This window comes from Oncorhynchus masou, chromosome 27 (assembly GCF_036934945.1).
Source record: "Oncorhynchus masou masou isolate Uvic2021 chromosome 27, UVic_Omas_1.1, whole genome shotgun sequence".
Taxonomy (NCBI): domain Eukaryota; kingdom Metazoa; phylum Chordata; class Actinopteri; order Salmoniformes; family Salmonidae; genus Oncorhynchus; species Oncorhynchus masou.
The window spans coordinates 55,685,069-55,701,463 of NC_088238.1; the positions used below are offsets into that span (position 1 = coordinate 55,685,069).

General features: G+C 48.5%; 1 protein-coding gene across 10 annotated transcripts in view; it reads right to left on the reverse strand.

The window, feature by feature from the left end:
• Nucleotides 1–314: 314 nt before the first annotated feature.
• tbc1d14 (TBC1 domain family, member 14) overlaps nt 315–16,395 on the reverse strand; it is a 58,112-nt gene continuing 42,031 nt past the window's right edge. For 9 of the 10 annotated variants that reach the window (XM_064940748.1, XM_064940746.1, XM_064940747.1 and 6 more), the window contains 9 exons: nt 15,867–15,949; nt 14,916–15,140; nt 14,327–14,398; nt 13,989–14,083; nt 8,412–8,483; nt 5,027–5,155; nt 3,032–3,141; nt 1,131–1,389; nt 315–888 (listed from right to left, as the gene is read on the reverse strand). In XM_064940748.1, coding sequence (XP_064796820.1) covers nt 832–888; nt 1,131–1,389; nt 3,032–3,141; nt 5,027–5,155; nt 8,412–8,483; nt 13,989–14,083; nt 14,327–14,398; nt 14,916–15,140; nt 15,867–15,949 — 1,102 coding nt within the window. In that variant the 3' untranslated portion in view covers nt 315–831. The remainder of the gene's footprint in view (nt 889–1,130; nt 1,390–3,031; nt 3,142–5,026; nt 5,156–8,411; nt 8,484–13,988; nt 14,084–14,326; nt 14,399–14,915; nt 15,141–15,866; nt 15,950–16,395) is intronic. The other variant, XM_064940749.1, reaches the window with a different exon arrangement.

Below are 16,395 nucleotides of genomic sequence, written 5' to 3' on the forward strand. Positions count from 1 at the left end.
TAGGAGAGAGAGAGAGAGGGGTAGGAGAGAGAGAGAGGGGTAGGAGAGAGAGAGAGGGGAGGAAGGTAGAGAGAGAGAGAGGGGTAGGAGAGAGAGAGAGAGGGGTAGGAGAGAGAGAGAGAGGAAGGTAGAAGAGAGAGAGAGAGGGGTAGGAGAGAGAGAGAGAGGGGTAGGAGAGAGAGAGAGAGGAAGGTAGAAGAGAGAGAGAGAGAGAAGGTAGAAGAGAGAGAGAGAGAGGAAGGTAGAAGAGAGAGAGAGGAAGGTAGAAGAGAGAGAGAGAGAGGAAGGTAGAAGAGAGAGAGGAAGGTAGAAGAGAGAGAGAGAGAGAGAGAGAGAGAGAGAGAGAGAGAGAGAGAGAGGAAGGTAGAAGAGAGAGAGAGAGAGAGAGAGAGGTAGAAGAGAGAGAGGTAGAAAATAGTGGGAAAGTTATTGAGAAAAAGAGGAGTGAGAAAGAGAAGAGGTCCAGTTGGGTAACTAGTATCCCTGCAATAGACATGTGGCAGAATACAGTACATTCGAGAGCATCTTTCTGCCTGGTTTAATTCTGGGACAGGGGGCACAGCATGTATAATAAGGCCGAGTCACCCCTCACCCCAGGCTGTTCCAGACCTCCAGGGTCTCTGCTCAATGACTCACATCTAGGGGGACCACAGTGGCTGGTTGTCCCCAGCCCAGAGTGCTCTGAGCCTGGGGTAGGCTCCATCCCAGGGAGGGCAGCTCCTTCACACAGCCTGACCTGGGCTAGGGTCCAGTGTTTCACGGGGTCAGGTAGAGTACTGTGTTAGAGAATGAGCTACAGTCTGTTGTTTTGCTCCTGGATGACCGTTGTACTCAGCGCTTTAGAACTGGACTGATCCACTCCTGCTCCTTCTGTAAGGCCTGAAGAACCTGAGGAGAAACAAGGGGCCATGGTATGAAACACAGCATGATCATCATTGGAGTTATATAGTTATACTGTACACAAAGGACCAGGCCAAGACTCTAGTAGTTCCATTAGCTGAGCCTTAAAAACCACTGATGCCAACTCTGTTTCCCTCAAACTGAAGAAATGTCTGTATTCCAAAAGGTGATGTCAGTTGACTTTTGGGGGGGGGGGGGTGCAGTTGCATCCAAACAGTCTGTCATCTCACCTGTGCCCATTTCCTGTTCTTGCTGGTCATGTGGACAGCGTGGATGTGCGAGAACAGCTGGTCCGGGGGGATGTGGTCGGGTAGGCGGGTGAGGAACTGGGCGTTGTGGATGAAGTCCAAGCGGGTCAACACGTCCTCGTACAGGCGCAGGATTCCCAGGGCCACCCGGAACAGGAACTCATCTCCGTCACGACAGAACACATCCCACACCCGACATGCCAGGTCCAATGGCAGTGACCTACTGTACAGGGTGAAGATCCTACAAGAATATGAGTGAGGAAGTGAGTGAGTGAGTGAGGAGACATTTGGATACAACTTTCCATACTGAAACATTGAGGTACAAAGGATCCAAATGTTTGGGAGATTACAGACACCTGGTGTTATTTTCACACATAGGGGCGGCAGGGTAGCCGAGTGGTTAGAGTGTAGGGGCGGCAGGGTAGCCGAGTGGTTAGAGTGTAGGGGCGGCAGGGTAGCCGAGTGGTTAGAGTGTAGGGGCGGCAGGGTAGCCGAGTGGTTAGAGTGGTGTAGGGGCGGCAGGGTAGCCGAGTGGTTAGAGTGTAGGGGCGGCAGGGTAGCCGAGTGGTTAGAGTGTAGGGGCGGCAGGGTAGCCGAGTGGTTAGAGTGTAGGGGCGGCAGGGTAGCCGAGTGGTTAGAGTGTAGGGGCGGCAGGGTAGCCGAGTGGTTAGAGTGTAGGGGCGGCAGGGTAGCCGAGTGGTTAGAGTGTAGGGGCGGCAGGGTAGCCGAGTGGTTAGAGTGTAGGGGCGGCAGGGTAGCCGAGTGGTTAGAGTGTAGGGGCGGCAGGGTAGCCGAGTGGTTAGAGTGTAGGGCGGCAGGGTAGCCGAGTGGTTAGAGTGTAGGGGCGGCAGGGTAGCCGAGTGGTTAGAGTGTAGGGGCGGCAGGGTAGCCGAGTGGTTAGAGTGTAGGGGCGGCAGGGTAGCCGAGTGGTTAGAGTGTAGGGGCGGCAGGGTAGCCGAGTGGTTAGAGTGTAGGGGCGGCAGGGTAGCCGAGTGGTTAGAGTGTAGGGGCGGCAGGGTAGCCGAGTGGTTAGAGTGTAGGGGCGGCAGGGTAGCCGAGTGGTTAGAGTGTAGGGGCGGCAGGGTAGCCGAGTGGTTAGAGTGTGGGGGCGGCAGGGTAGCCGAGTGATTAGAGTGTAGGGGCGGCAGGGTAGCCGAGTGGTTAGAGCGTTGGACTAGTAAACGGAAGGTTGCAAGTTCAAATCCCCGAGCTGACAAGGTACAAATCTGTCGTTCTGCCCCTGAACAGGCAGTTAACCCACTGTTCCTAGGCCATCATTGAAAATAAGAATTTGTTCTTAATTGACTTGCCTAGTAAAATAAAAAGGTTAAATAAATGTTACAAATTTAAAAAAAATTCATGGACTTGCGTAGTCCACGGAGACAAACACACCAAGCACACAGTTATATGTGAAACACTTAACAACGAGCCATTGAGTCTGGTCTGAGAAACAGACCAAAAGGAATCAGAACATTTCTAAAGTAACTGAAACTATCTCCTGGGACACTTTAGTTTGTATATGAGGTCACTAGATTATGATATTTCTGATGTGCATATCTTGACTTCTCCATCCGTGTATAAATAACTGATGTGTGAAAACAGGGCGCTCTTCACTGCGCTGTGGTGAGAGTAGTGGGGGTCGAGGTGACCATCTATACAACCCACTTACACATCCTGTCTGCTCAGTAACACGGCAACAATCTAAAAGAGCACAAATACAACAGGAAGAAAAGCACCTACAAAGTGTCAATATTGTAACATATTGTTTTTCACGTTCGTAATTGGTACCAGATCTTTGATTTCATTCAGTCTATACCCATTAGTTACCTGAGAAAAACAATTGATAGAGGGAGAGAAAGAGGGAGAAAGAGAGGGAGGCTCACCAGTCGATTAAATAAATATCGGGGGTCAATTTGTTTTCCTTGAAATGTGCAAACAGCTTAGGTAGGTTTTCATCAAAGAACACTTCAAAAGCAGCAAAGTAGGTCAACATCTGAGGAGAGAGAAGAAACAACGGAGTGAGATAGACCACATCGCCCTGACACCACTATCAGCCAGATATATAGACCACTATCAGCCAGATATACAGACCACATCGCCCTGACACCACTATCAGTCAGATATATAGACCACTATCAGCCAGATATATAGACCACCATCAGCTAGATATATAGACCACATCGCCCTGACACCACTATCAGCCAGATATATAGACCACATCACCCTGACACCACTATCAGCCAGATATATAGACCACATCACCCTGACACCACTATCAGCCAGATATAGACCACTATCAGCCAGATATAGACCACATCGCCCTGACACCACTATCAGCCAGATATATAGACCACTATCAGCCAGATATATAGACCACATCGCCCTGACACCACTATCAGCCAGATATATAGACCACATCACCCTGACACCACTATCAGCCAGATATATAGACCACATCACCCTGACACCACTATCAGCCAGATATATAGACCACATCACCCTGACACCACTATCAGCCAGATATATAGACCACTATCAGCCAGATATATAGACCACATCGCCCTGACACCACTATCAGCCAGATATATAGACCACCATCAGCCAGATATATAGACCACATCGCCCTGACACCACTATCAGCCAGATATATAGACCACCATCAGCTAGATATATAGACCACATCGCCCTGACACCACTATCAGCCAGATATATAGACCACATCACCCTGACACCACTATCAGCCAGATATATAGACCACATCACCCTGACACCACTATCAGCCAGATATATAGACCACTATCAGCCAGATATAGACCACATCGCCCTGACACCACTATCAGCCAGATATATAGACCACTATCAGCCAGATATACAGACCACATCGCCCTGACACCACTATCAGTCAGATATATAGACCACTATCAGCCAGATATATAGACCACTATCAGCCAGATATATAGACCACATCGCCCTGACACCACTATCAGCCAGATATATAGACCACACCATCAGCCAGATATATAGACCACATCGCCCTGACACCACTATCAGCCAGATATATAGACCACATCGCCCTGACACCACTATCAGCCAGATATATAGACCACATCGCCCTGACACCACTATCAGCCAGATATATAGACAACACCATCAGCCAGATATATAGACCACACCGCCTTGACACCACTATCAGCCAGATATATAGACCACTATCAGCCAGATATACAGACCACATCGCCCTGACACCACTATCAGCCAGATATATAGACCACACCATCAGCCAGATATACAGACCACATCGCCCTGACACCACTATCAGCCAGATATATAGACCACATCGCCCTGACACCACTATCAGCCAGATATATAGACCACACCATCAGCCAGATATATAGACCACATCGCCCTGACACCACTATCAGCCAGATATATAGACAACACCATCAGCCAGATATATAGACCACACCTCCCTGACACCACTATCAGCCAGATATATAGACCACTATCAGCCAGATATAGACCACACCTCCCTGACACCACTATCAGCCAGATATATAGACCACTATCAGCCAGATATATAGACCACTATCAGCCAGATATATAGACCACACCTCCCTGACACCACTATCAGCCAGATATATAGACCACTATCAGCCAGAATTATAGACCACACCCCCCTGACACCACTATGACGCCACCAGTCAGATGTTGTAGCAACATAGTAACACATGGTTACAGTTGTGAACAGGTTGCTAAGTGCTATGAGTGCAGTGGTGTACTGTGCAAATCTCTGCTAGCAGGGTGTGCAGGCTTTTATTCCAGCACAAACACAAAGAACTATCTGTCTGTCTGTGTGTGTCTGTCTGCACTGTACTCACAAGGCTGTGGTCCACTCTGAAGAAGGCCATCTGACAGGGCTTGTTCAGGAGGTTGGCGAAAGCTATGAAGGCGTCTGCCGTGTCCAGGTTGAGGATCAGCACCGCCGCGATGAACGACATACCCTGAACCTGAACACACCGGGACTGATGTTAACTTTGAAAGTAGTGATGTTAACAGTTACCTGCTAGGGTACCCTAGCCGCGTAGACCCCTGCGAGGGTACCCTAGCCGCGTAGACCCCTGCGAGGGTACCCTAGCCGCGTAGACCCCTGCGAGGGTACCCTAGCCGCGTTGACCCCTGCGAGGGTACCCTAGCCGCGTTGACCCCTGCGAGGGTACCCTAGCCGCGTAGACCCCTGCGAGGGTACCCTAGCCGCGTTGACCCCTGCGAGGGTACCCTAGCCGCGTAGACCCCTGCTAGGGTACCCTAGCCGCGTAGACCCCTGCGAGGGTACCCTAGCCGCGTAGACCCCTGCGAGGGTACCCTAGCCGCGTTGACCCCTGCGAGGGTACCCTAGCCGCGTTGACCCCTGCGAGGGTACCCTAGCCGCGTTGACCCCTGCGAGGGTACCCTAGCCGCGTTGACCCCTGCGAGGGTACCCTAGCCGCGTTGACCCCTGCGAGGGTACCCTAGCCGCGTTGACCCCTGCTAGGGTACCCTAGCCGCGTTGACCCCTGCTAGGGTACCCTAGCCGCGTTGACCCCTGCGAGGGTACCCTAGCCGCGTTGACCCCTGCTACCCTAGCCATGTTGATCAACAGCATGTCAGTACTGTGAACACAGAGGGAGGAGAGAGAGTGAGTGAGGTTTATTATTAGTAGTGGGGTGGTGTTGGGGGGCATTTACTGGTTACCGGCTGGTGCTACAAGGACGAGTACTAATGCGAAGGGAATTTTGTTTTCTAAAATAACACTTAAAAAGGTAGACTCCGCGAGATGATGTAGATGCAACGTAAACAGCAGCATTGGGTCAATTTCCATAACTATTAAGAGCGTTGAAGCACGAGGCTAAACTGTTTTGGTCGGGTAGCTACCACGTTGTAGCAGGGTGAAGCACGAGGCTAAACTTCTCAGCTGTTTTGGTCGGGTAGCTACCACGTTGTAGCAGGGTGAAGCACGAGGCTAAACTTCTCAGCTGTTTTGGTCGGGTAGCTACCACGTTGTAGCAGGGTGAAGCACGAGGCTAAACTTCTCAGCTGTTTTGGTCGGGTAGCTACCACGTTGTAGCATGGTGAAGCACGAGGCTAAACTTCTCAGCTGTTTTGGTCGGGTAGCTACCACGTTGTAGCAGGGTGAAGCACGAGGCTAAACTTCTCAGCTGTTTTGGTCGGGTAGCTACCACGTTGTAGCAGGGTGAAGCACGAGGCTAAACTTCTCAGCTGTTTTGGTCGGGTAGCTACCACGTTGTAGCAGGGTGAAGCACGAGGCTAAACTTCTCAGCTGTTTTGGTCGGGTAGCTACCACGTTGTAGCATGGTGAAGCACGAGGCTAAACTTCTCAGCTGTTTTGGTCGGGTAGCTACCACGTTGTAGCAGGGTAAAGCACGAGGCAAAACTGTTTTGGTCGGGTAGCTACCACGTTGTAGCAGGGTGAAGCACGAGGCTAAACTTCTCAGCTGTTTTGGTCGGGTAGCTACCACGTTGTAGCAGGGTGAAGCACACCTGTGCACACGTTAGAATACTCCGTGACTGTTAAGAGCGCAAAGTCATGCATCGCGCTCATCTCAATATCTGTGGTGCTTCCTGCTGCAACATCATTTCTCAGTCTACCTTTAACTTAATTTCTCCATCTTTCAGTATTCCTTGGAGGCAGTGATATTGACATAAGGTTAGTCCAGGAAGTGGAGACATTTCTCTATAAAACACACTGTGGGCTGTTTCTCAGCATGGCTGTGGTGAGCTGGAGGTGTAAAAGCCACAGCACATCTCCAGCAGAGCACACTGACACCACATCCTGGAGACTCATTTCCTCAGACTCAAAGATAATAATCAAACCAGCCAAAGTGGATGTTGGTAATGCAGTAGTTCTACTGTGTTCAAGGTTCAGAGAGAATGATGACGACTGGAATCAAAAGAGAAAACTGGTTACGCCAGTGCTGCATTGGAACACACAGAAGTAAGCACACACACACCCACACACACCCACAGACACCCACAGACACCCACACCCACAAACACCCACACACACGAAAGTGCCAGGTGGGGTGGTCAAATGTATGAGTCATCCTGATGGAGTAATGGAGGCCCGCCGCCCGTCTCTCCCCCTCTATGGAGGCCCGCTGCCCGTCTCTCCCCCTCTATGGAGGACCGCCGCCCGTCTCTCCCCCTCTATGGAGGCCCGCCGCCCGTCTCTCCCCCTCTATGGAGGCCCGCCGCCCGTCTCTCCCCCTCTATGGAGGCCCGCCGCCCGTCTCTCCCCCTCTATGGAGGACCGCCGCCCGTCTCTCCCCCTCTATGGAGGCCTGCCGCCCGTCTCTCCCCCTCTATGGAGGCCTGCCGCCCGTCTCTCCCCCTCTATGGAGGCCTGCCGCCCGTCTCTCCCCCTCTATGGAGGCCTGCCGCCCGTCTCTCCCCCTCTATGGAGGCCTGCCGCCCGTCTCTCCCCCTCTATGGAGGCCTGCCGCCCGTCTCTCCCCCTCTATGGAGGCCTGCCGCCCGTCTCTCCCCCTCTATGGAGGCCTGCCGCCCGTCTCTCCCCCTCTATGGAGGCCTGCCGCCCGTCTCTCTATGGAGGCCTGCCGCCCGTCTCTCTATGGAGGCCTGCCGCCCGTCTCTCTATGGAGGCCTGCCGCCCGTCTCTCTATGGAGGCCTGCCGCCCGTCTCTCTATGGAGGCCTGCCGCCCGTCACTCTATGGTGGCCTGCTGTCGTCTCTCTATGGTGGCCTGCTGCTCGTCTCTCTATGGTGGCCTGCTGCTCGTCTCTCTATGGTGGCCTGCTGCTCGTCTCTCCCACACTACACATACTGGCTGTTTACATAGAGCAGTGTCCCAAATGGCATTCTATTCCCTAGATAGTGCACTACTTTGACCGGTACCCATATGGCTCTAGCTGAAAGTAGTGCACTGTCTAGGGAATAGGGCACCATTTGGAACTCACCCATAGGCTAACGTAGGACTCCGAGCCAGTCCGTTTATAGCTTAAGGTCTAATGTGTTTCCATCACCTTCCACCATAGGACAGAGAGAAGCAACGGTTGCTGATAAAACGGTCATCATTCGTCCTTAAGGACCCTGGTGCTTCCAAAGAAAAGCCCCAATATACATCACTATTCAGGGCCACTACCACTGGTACATACGAAGGGCGACGAGGAATTCATCATCACGTGTGTGAGCTTATGTTATGAAGTAGGAACATGTGTGTGTGTGTGTGTGTGCGCTACTACTTACGTAGCCCACGTCTGGCCTATAGCAGGTGTATGCTCCTAGAATGCTGTGCAGCACGTCGTAGTACGGACCTCCCTGTCGAAACACAGGTGATATTTTAACTATTACAACACGTACATTTTAGTCATTTAGCAGACGTTCTTATCCAGAGCCACTTACAGTTGGTGCATCTTAAGACAGCTAGGTGAGACATCCACATAGTCATAAAATGTACATGTTCCCTCTAAATAGCTATCAGCAAAGTCAGTGCAAGTGGGAAAAGACAAGTGCATATATATATATATATATATATATATATATACACACACACACACACACACACACACTACTCACAAAAATAAAGGGAACACTAAAATAACATCTTAGATCTGAATGAATGAATGAAATATTCTTATTAAATACTTTTTTTCTTTACATAGTTGAATGTGCCGACAACAAAATCACACAGAAATGATCAATGGAAATCAAATTTATCAACCCATGGAGGTCTGGATTTAGAGACACACTCAAAATTAAAGTGTAAAACCACCCTACAGGCTGATCCAACTTTGATGTAATGTAGACTCCGTCTCATGCTACCACGAGAGTGAAAGCACCGCCAGCATTCAAAAGTGACCAAAACATCAACCAGGAAGCATAGGAACTGAGAAGTGGTCTGTGGTCACCACCTGCAGAACCACTCCTTTATTGGGGGTGTCTTGCTAATTGCCTATAATTTCCACCTGTTGTCTATTCCATTCCATTTGCACAACAGCATGTGACATTTATTGTCAATCAGTGTTGCTTCCTCAGTGGACAGTTTGATTTCACAGAAGTGTGATTGACTTGGAGTTACATTGTGTTGTTTAAGTGTTCCCTTTATTTTTTTGAGCAGTGTATACACACACACACACACACACACTTATATTGGAGTCATTAAAACTTGTTTTTCAACCACTCCACAAATTTCTTGTTAACAAGCTATAGATTTGGCCAGTTGGTTAGGTCATCTACTTTGTGCATGATACAAGTAATTTTTCCAACAATTGTTTACAGACAGATTATTTCACTGTATCACAAGTCCAGTGGGTCAGAAGTTTACATACACTACGTTGACTGTGCCTTTAAACAGCTTGGAAAATTCCAGAAAATGATGTCACGGCTTTAGAAGCTTCTGATAGGATAATTGACATCATTTGAGTCAATTGGAGGTGTACCTGTGGATGTATTTCAAGGACTCCCTTCAAACTCAGTGCCTCTTTCCTTGACATCATGGGAAAATCTAAATAAATCAGCCAAGACCTCAGCAAAAAAATGTAGACCCCCACAAGCCTGGTTCATTCTTGGGAGCAATTTCCAAACGCCTGAAGGTAGCACGTTCATCTGTACAAACAACAGTACGCAAGTATAAACACCATGGGACCACGCAGCCGTCATACCGCTCAGGAAGGAGACACGTTCTGTCTCCTAGAGATGAACGTACTTTGGTGCGAAAAGTGCAAATCAATCCCAGAACAACAGCAAAGGAACTTGTGAAGTTGCTGGAGGAAACAGGTACAAAAGTATCTACATCCACAGTAAAATGAGTCTTATATGGACATAACCTGAACAGCTGATCATCCTCGCAGTGGCAGACCACGTGTAACAACACCTGCACGGGATCGGTACATCCGAAAATAACACCTGCAGGACAGGTACAGGATGTCAACAACAACTGCCCAAGTTACACCTGGAACGCACAATCCCTCCATCAGTGCTCAGACTGTCCGCAATAGGTTGAGAGAGGCTGTACTGAGGGCTGTACTGAGGGCCTGTAGGCCTGTTGTAAGGCAGGTCCTCACCAGACATCATCGGCAACAACGTCGCCTATGGGCACAAACCCACCGTTGCTGGACCAGACAGGACTGGCAAAAAGTGCTCTTCACTGACGAGCCGAGAGTTTGTCTCACCAGGGGTGATAGTCGGATTTGCGTTTATCGTTGAAGGAATGAACGCTACACTGAGGCCTGTACTCTGGAGCCAATCGATTTGGAGGTGGATGGTCACAGCGGACAGAGCTTGCAGACAATCTCAACGCTGTGTCCTCCCTCATGTGGTACCCTTCTTGCAGGCTCATCCTGACATGACACCCCAGCATGACAATGCCACCAGCCATACTGCTCGTTCTATGTGTGATTTCCTAAAAGATAGGAATGTCAATGTTCTGCCATGGCCAGCGAAGAGCCCGAAACACAATCCCATTGAGCACGTCTGGGATCTGTTGGATCGGAGGGTGAGGGCTAGAGCCATTCCCCCCTGAAATGTCTGGGAAATTGCAGGTGCCTTGGTGGAAGAGTGGGCTATCATCTCACAGCAAGAACTGGCAAATCTGGTGCAGTCCATGAAGAGGAGATGGACTGCAGTACTTAATGCAGCTGGTGGCCACACCAGATACTGACTGTTACTTTTGATTTTGACCCCCCCTTTGTTCAGGGACCTTATTCCATTTGTTAGTCACATGTCTGTGGAACTTGTTCAGTTCTGTCTGTTGTTGAATCTTGTTTTGTTCATACAAATATTTACACATTAAGTTTGCTGAAAATAAACGCAGTTGACAGTGAGAGGACGTTTCTTTTTTTGCTGAGTTTACAGAGGCCCATTATCAGCAAACACCACTCCTTTGTTCCAATGGCACGTTGTGTTAGCTAATCCAAGTTTATAATTTTAAAAGGATAATTGATCATTAGAAAACACTTTTGCAATTATGTCCTTCTTTAGACTAGTTGAGTATCTGGAGCATTAGCATTTGTGGGTTCGATTACAGGCTCAAAATGGCCACAAACAAAGAATTTTCTTCTGAAACTCATCAGTCTTCTCTTGTTCTGAGAGAGAACTTCACAGAACAGCGCCAACTGGCTCTAACCAGAATAGAGAGAGGAGTGGGAGGCCCCGGGGGACCCAACGGAGCAAGAGGACAAGTACATTAGTGTCTAGTTTGAGAATCAGACAAGTCCTCAACTGGCAGCTTCATTAAATAGTACCCGCAAAACACCAGTCTCCATGTCAACAGTGAAGAGGCGACTCCGGGATGCTGGCCTTTCGCTTGAATTCTAAATAAAATCAGACGGTGTCCCCAGCAAAGCACCCCAACTCCATAACACCTCCTCCTCTATGCTTCATGGTGGAAACTACACATGCAGAGATCATCCGTTCAACTACTCTGTGTCGAACAAAGACATGGCGGTTGGAACCAAAAAAAGATCCAATTTGGACCCATCCGTCCAACGGACATATTTATACTGGTCTAATGTCCATTGCTCATGTTTCTTGGCCCAAGCAAGTCACTCCTTATCATTGGTGTCCTTTAGTAGTGGTTTCTTTGCAGCAATTCGACCATGGTGGGGCAGCAGGGTAGCCTAGTGGTTAGAGCATTGGACTAGTAATCGAAAGGTTGCAAGTTCGAATCCCCGAGCTGACAAGGTACAAATCTGTCGTTCTGCCCCTGAACAGGCAGTTAACCCACTGTTCCTAGGCCGTCATTGAAAATAAGAATTTGTTCTTAACTGACTTGCCTAGTAAAATAAAGGTAAAAAAAAATAAAAAAAAATGGAGGCCTGATTTACACAGCCTCCTCTGAACAGTTGAAGTTTAGATGCGTCTGTTACTTGAACTCTGAAGAATTTATTTGGTCTGCAATTTCTGAGGCTGGTAACTCTAATGAACTTATCCTCTGCAGCAGAGGTAACTCTCGGTCTTCCTTTCCTGTGGCGGTCCTCATGAGAGCCAGTTTCATCATCACTTGATGGTTTTTGCGACTGCATTTGAAGAAACTTTTAAATTTGTTAATGTTCTGGATTGACTGACCTTAAAAGTAATGATGACTGTCATTTCTCTTTTCAAATTTGAGCTGTTCTTGCCATAATGTGAACTTGGTCTTTTACCAAATAAGGCTTTCTTCTGTATAACACCCCTACCTTGTCACAACACAATTGATCGGCTCAAACACATTAAGAAGGAAATAAATTCCATAAATTAACTTTTAACAAGGCCCAGCTGTTAATTGAAATGCATTCCAGGTGACTACCTCATGAAGCTGGTTGAGAGAAGTGTCAAGTGTGTGCAAAGCTGTCAAAAGGCAAAGGGTGGCTACTTTGAAGAATCTCAAATATAAAATGTTTAGATTTTTGTAATACTTTTTTGGTTACTACAATATTCCATATGTGTTTTTTCATAGTTTTGATGTCTTCACTACACTATACAATGTTGAAAATAGTCAAAAATAAAGCAAAACCTTTGAATGAGTAGGTGTGTTTAAACTTTTGACTGGTACTTCTTTTGAGATACCGGAGGTGGCTGGTTGGGATGTAGGGTTTGAGCCTGAAGGTGAGGAGGGGAAGTTCCCCTACATTGACAGTTGCAACACAACAACAATCTCACCCACACACCGAGATAGGTGAAGTTCACCACTTACGAGAGGAAGGTATACTGGCCAAAATTATAAAACGCAACAATTTCAACAATTTGACTGAATTGCAGTTCCTAACAAGGAAATTAAGTCAATTGAAATACATTAGTTTGGCCGTTATCTTAATACACTGCATTTCGACTTTTCTATTGTTATCGACTGTATGTTTGTTTATTCCATGTGTAACTCAGTGTTGTTTTTTGTCGCACTGCTTTGCTTTATCTTGGCCAGGTCACAGTTGTAAATGAGATCTTGTTCTCAACTGACCTACCTGGTTAAATAAAGGTGAAATAAAAAAAATATGTTAAAAAAATGTATTTGGATTCCACATGATTGGGCATTGGTGCAGCCATGGGTGGGCCTGGGACAGAAATACTACTCAGTTTCATCAGCTGTCCGGGTGGCTGGGCTCAGACGATCCCGCAGGTGAAGAAGTCGGATGTGGCGTCCCTGGCTGGCATGGTTACACATGGTCTGCGGTTGTGAGGCCGTTAGACGCACTGCCAAATTCTCTAAAACGACATTGGAGGCGGCTTATGGTAGAGAAATGAACATTCAATTTTCTGGCAACAGTTCTGGTGGACATCCCTGCAGTCAGCATGTGAATGGAATGCCCCCTCAAAATTTGAGATGTCTGTGGCATTGTGTTGTGACAAAAAACTGCACATTTTAGAGTGGCCTTTTATTGTCCCCAGCACAAGGTGCACCTGTGTAATGATCATGCGGTTTAATCAACTTCCTGATATGCCACACCTGTCATGTGGATGGAGAAATGCTCACTAACAGGGATGTAAACAAATTTGTGCACAAAATTTGAAAGTAATATTCCTGGGATCTTTGATTTGAGCTCATGAAACATGGGACCAACACTTCACATGTTGCGTTTATATATAATTTTTGTTCAGTATAGAGATATATTCAACTAAATGAATCTATTAATAATAAAAACCATTTAGCAAATGCTTTTATCCAAAAGTAATTTACAGTTATGTGTGCATACAGTTTATGTACAGGTGGTCCCGGGAATTGAACTCAGTACCCTGGTGTTGCAAGTGCCATGCTCACCACCAACTGAGCTATAGAGGACCACAACTGAATTCAGAGTGGACACAGAGATCCTCGATGATGTCATAAATAGTTGTTGTCCTGCCACTGACCTGTTGGAAGATACAGAGATGGGGAAAAGTTCTGGAGATGTCCAACTTGATCAGCTCCAGACTGGCCTCTCTGTCCGCCAGAGATGAACCTGCATCTACACACACACACACACACACACACACACACACATTAGAAACATTCAACATCACACACTTCCTTTAGCCAACTCTCATGTTTCCTAACCTTCTGTAGGATTTTTTTTTTTTTAGATTCAATGTGATTCAGATTTAAATTCTCAGCCCTTTGTGAGTGAGGTCAAATGTTTTCAATAGCACTTCAGAGAAAGAAGGGATAAAGATGGAGAGACGAAGGGAAACGAAGAGAGTCTGTCCTCTACCTTCAGTCACTGGTTCTGTAGGCCTAGACTTCCACTTGTCCCTGGCCCTGGCCAGACAGATGTTGTAGAGCTCTGTGGAAGAATACATCACAACACTGATCACCATGTGCGCGCGCACGCACACACACACACACACACACACACAAACCTGCCATTGAACACTCCGTTGCTACAATTAACATGAAAGTAAACCACAGCATTACTGTCATAGTCCCTCTATCTAAAAGCCTTCCACTAAAGCACATCAGGCCTGGACAGCCTCAAGGTCTTCTCTCCAGTACCAACGAGCTATTCAGTGTCTCAGTGGTGCTGTGCTACTCTACCAGCCTTGTCCTAGACCCTGCTGCTCTCTAGTGAGAATAACTGAGGAGAGAGAGAGGTGTGTGTGAGATACATGATCCCATTTGGGTTGGATGTAACTGACAAAATGGGCCACCAGGGGGGGGTGTTTTTTCGCTGAGTCATGCTGAAATTGAGACCTCTGGTATCTACAGTCCTCTTTTTACACACACACACACACACACACACACACAGGGGTGTGTATGATTCAGTAGCCTCTCTCAGACCTACAGTGAGGTGTGTGTCCTACCGTGAGTGATGTTGAGCTCGTTGCCCACCGCCAGGCTCCAGACCTTGCCCCTGACGCTAGGGGGCACTCCCTGCCACCAGAGGTCCCTGACCCGCCGAGAGTTACACATGGTGCTCCAGTTGGGCAGAATCTCCTGGTTCCAGGTCTGGGCGGCATTGCCAATGCTCTCTTCCACCTTACACCTGAGCTCCAGCTGCTTCCTCCTCTTCTGGGCCTCCTTGAGCTCTACAGAGGCAGGGAGGGGAGCGAGGCAGAGAGGGGAGCGAGGCAGAGAGGGGAGCGAGGCAGAGAGGGGAGCGAGGCAGAGAGGGGAGCGAGGCAGGGAGGGGAGCGAGGCAGGGAGGGGAGCGAGGCAGGGAGGGGAGCGAGGCAGGGAGGGGAGCGAGGCAGGGAGGGGAGCGAGGCAGGGAGGGGAGCGAGGCAGGGAGGGGAGCGAGGCAGGGAGGGGAGCGAGGCAGAGAGGGGAGCGAGGCAGAGAGGGGAGCGAGGCAGAGAGGGGAGCGAGGCAGGGAGGGGAGCGAGGCAGAGAGAAGAGAGCGTTAGATAACAATATCTATTACATTACAATGATATAGTGCCCTTCTAGGACAACTGATCTGCAGGGATGTCATGGCTGTGAAACGGTAGTCGGAACCAATACAGTCAGTTTTCATAACGGAGCGAGGACAAGAAATGGCAGCGATTATAAAAGTATCCAAGGCTGCTTTTACACAGGCAGCCCAATTCGGGTAATTTCTCTACTTTTTTTTCCAATCACATCAGCTCTTTTGGCAAAAGATCAGAATTGGGCTACCTGTGTAAACGTAGCCTAAAGAGCTGGAGAAGTGGAAAGGAGTTCATTTTGACTATAAGTGGTCATGACAGATAGGAGAACTTCTCGAGCCCTGGGAGAGGGAATGTCCCTATGAAAGAGGTATGATCCAGATGAATGAATAAATCATGAACAGTCACCTCTCTTCTTGGCCTGGGCCACCATCTCCTCATACTGTTGTCTGTGTTTCTGGGCCTCCTCCGCAGGCTTGGCTGGCAGATTACTGCAACACACACACACACACTGTAGTGAGTGACTGTGTGCGTGCGTGGTTTGAACTTGGTGCCTTGCATTATTCATGGTGGCTGAGCTGCTGGTGTATTGGTGGAGAAGGCAGGCAATGGAAAGAATGAGTGAGGGAAGGATGGAGAGGGGGGGGGGGGGAGACCTTGAGTGACCTTGGCCTGGTCTCAGATGATTGCTCCACTAAGTCAACCCTCCTGTTGATCTGACACACCCTAACCCACACCGTACACTTCTAAATATTCCATATGTTTACCATTTGTTTGCATAACATGCTTTCACTCGGAAAAATGTGTGTTCACAGCAGGGAGGCCCACTTGAAGTTGTGAGACACAGAGGAGAGAGAATCGAGAGACAGAGGAGAGAGAATCGAGAGTCAGAGGAGAGAGAATCGAGAGTCAGAGGAGAGAGAATAGAGAGACAGAG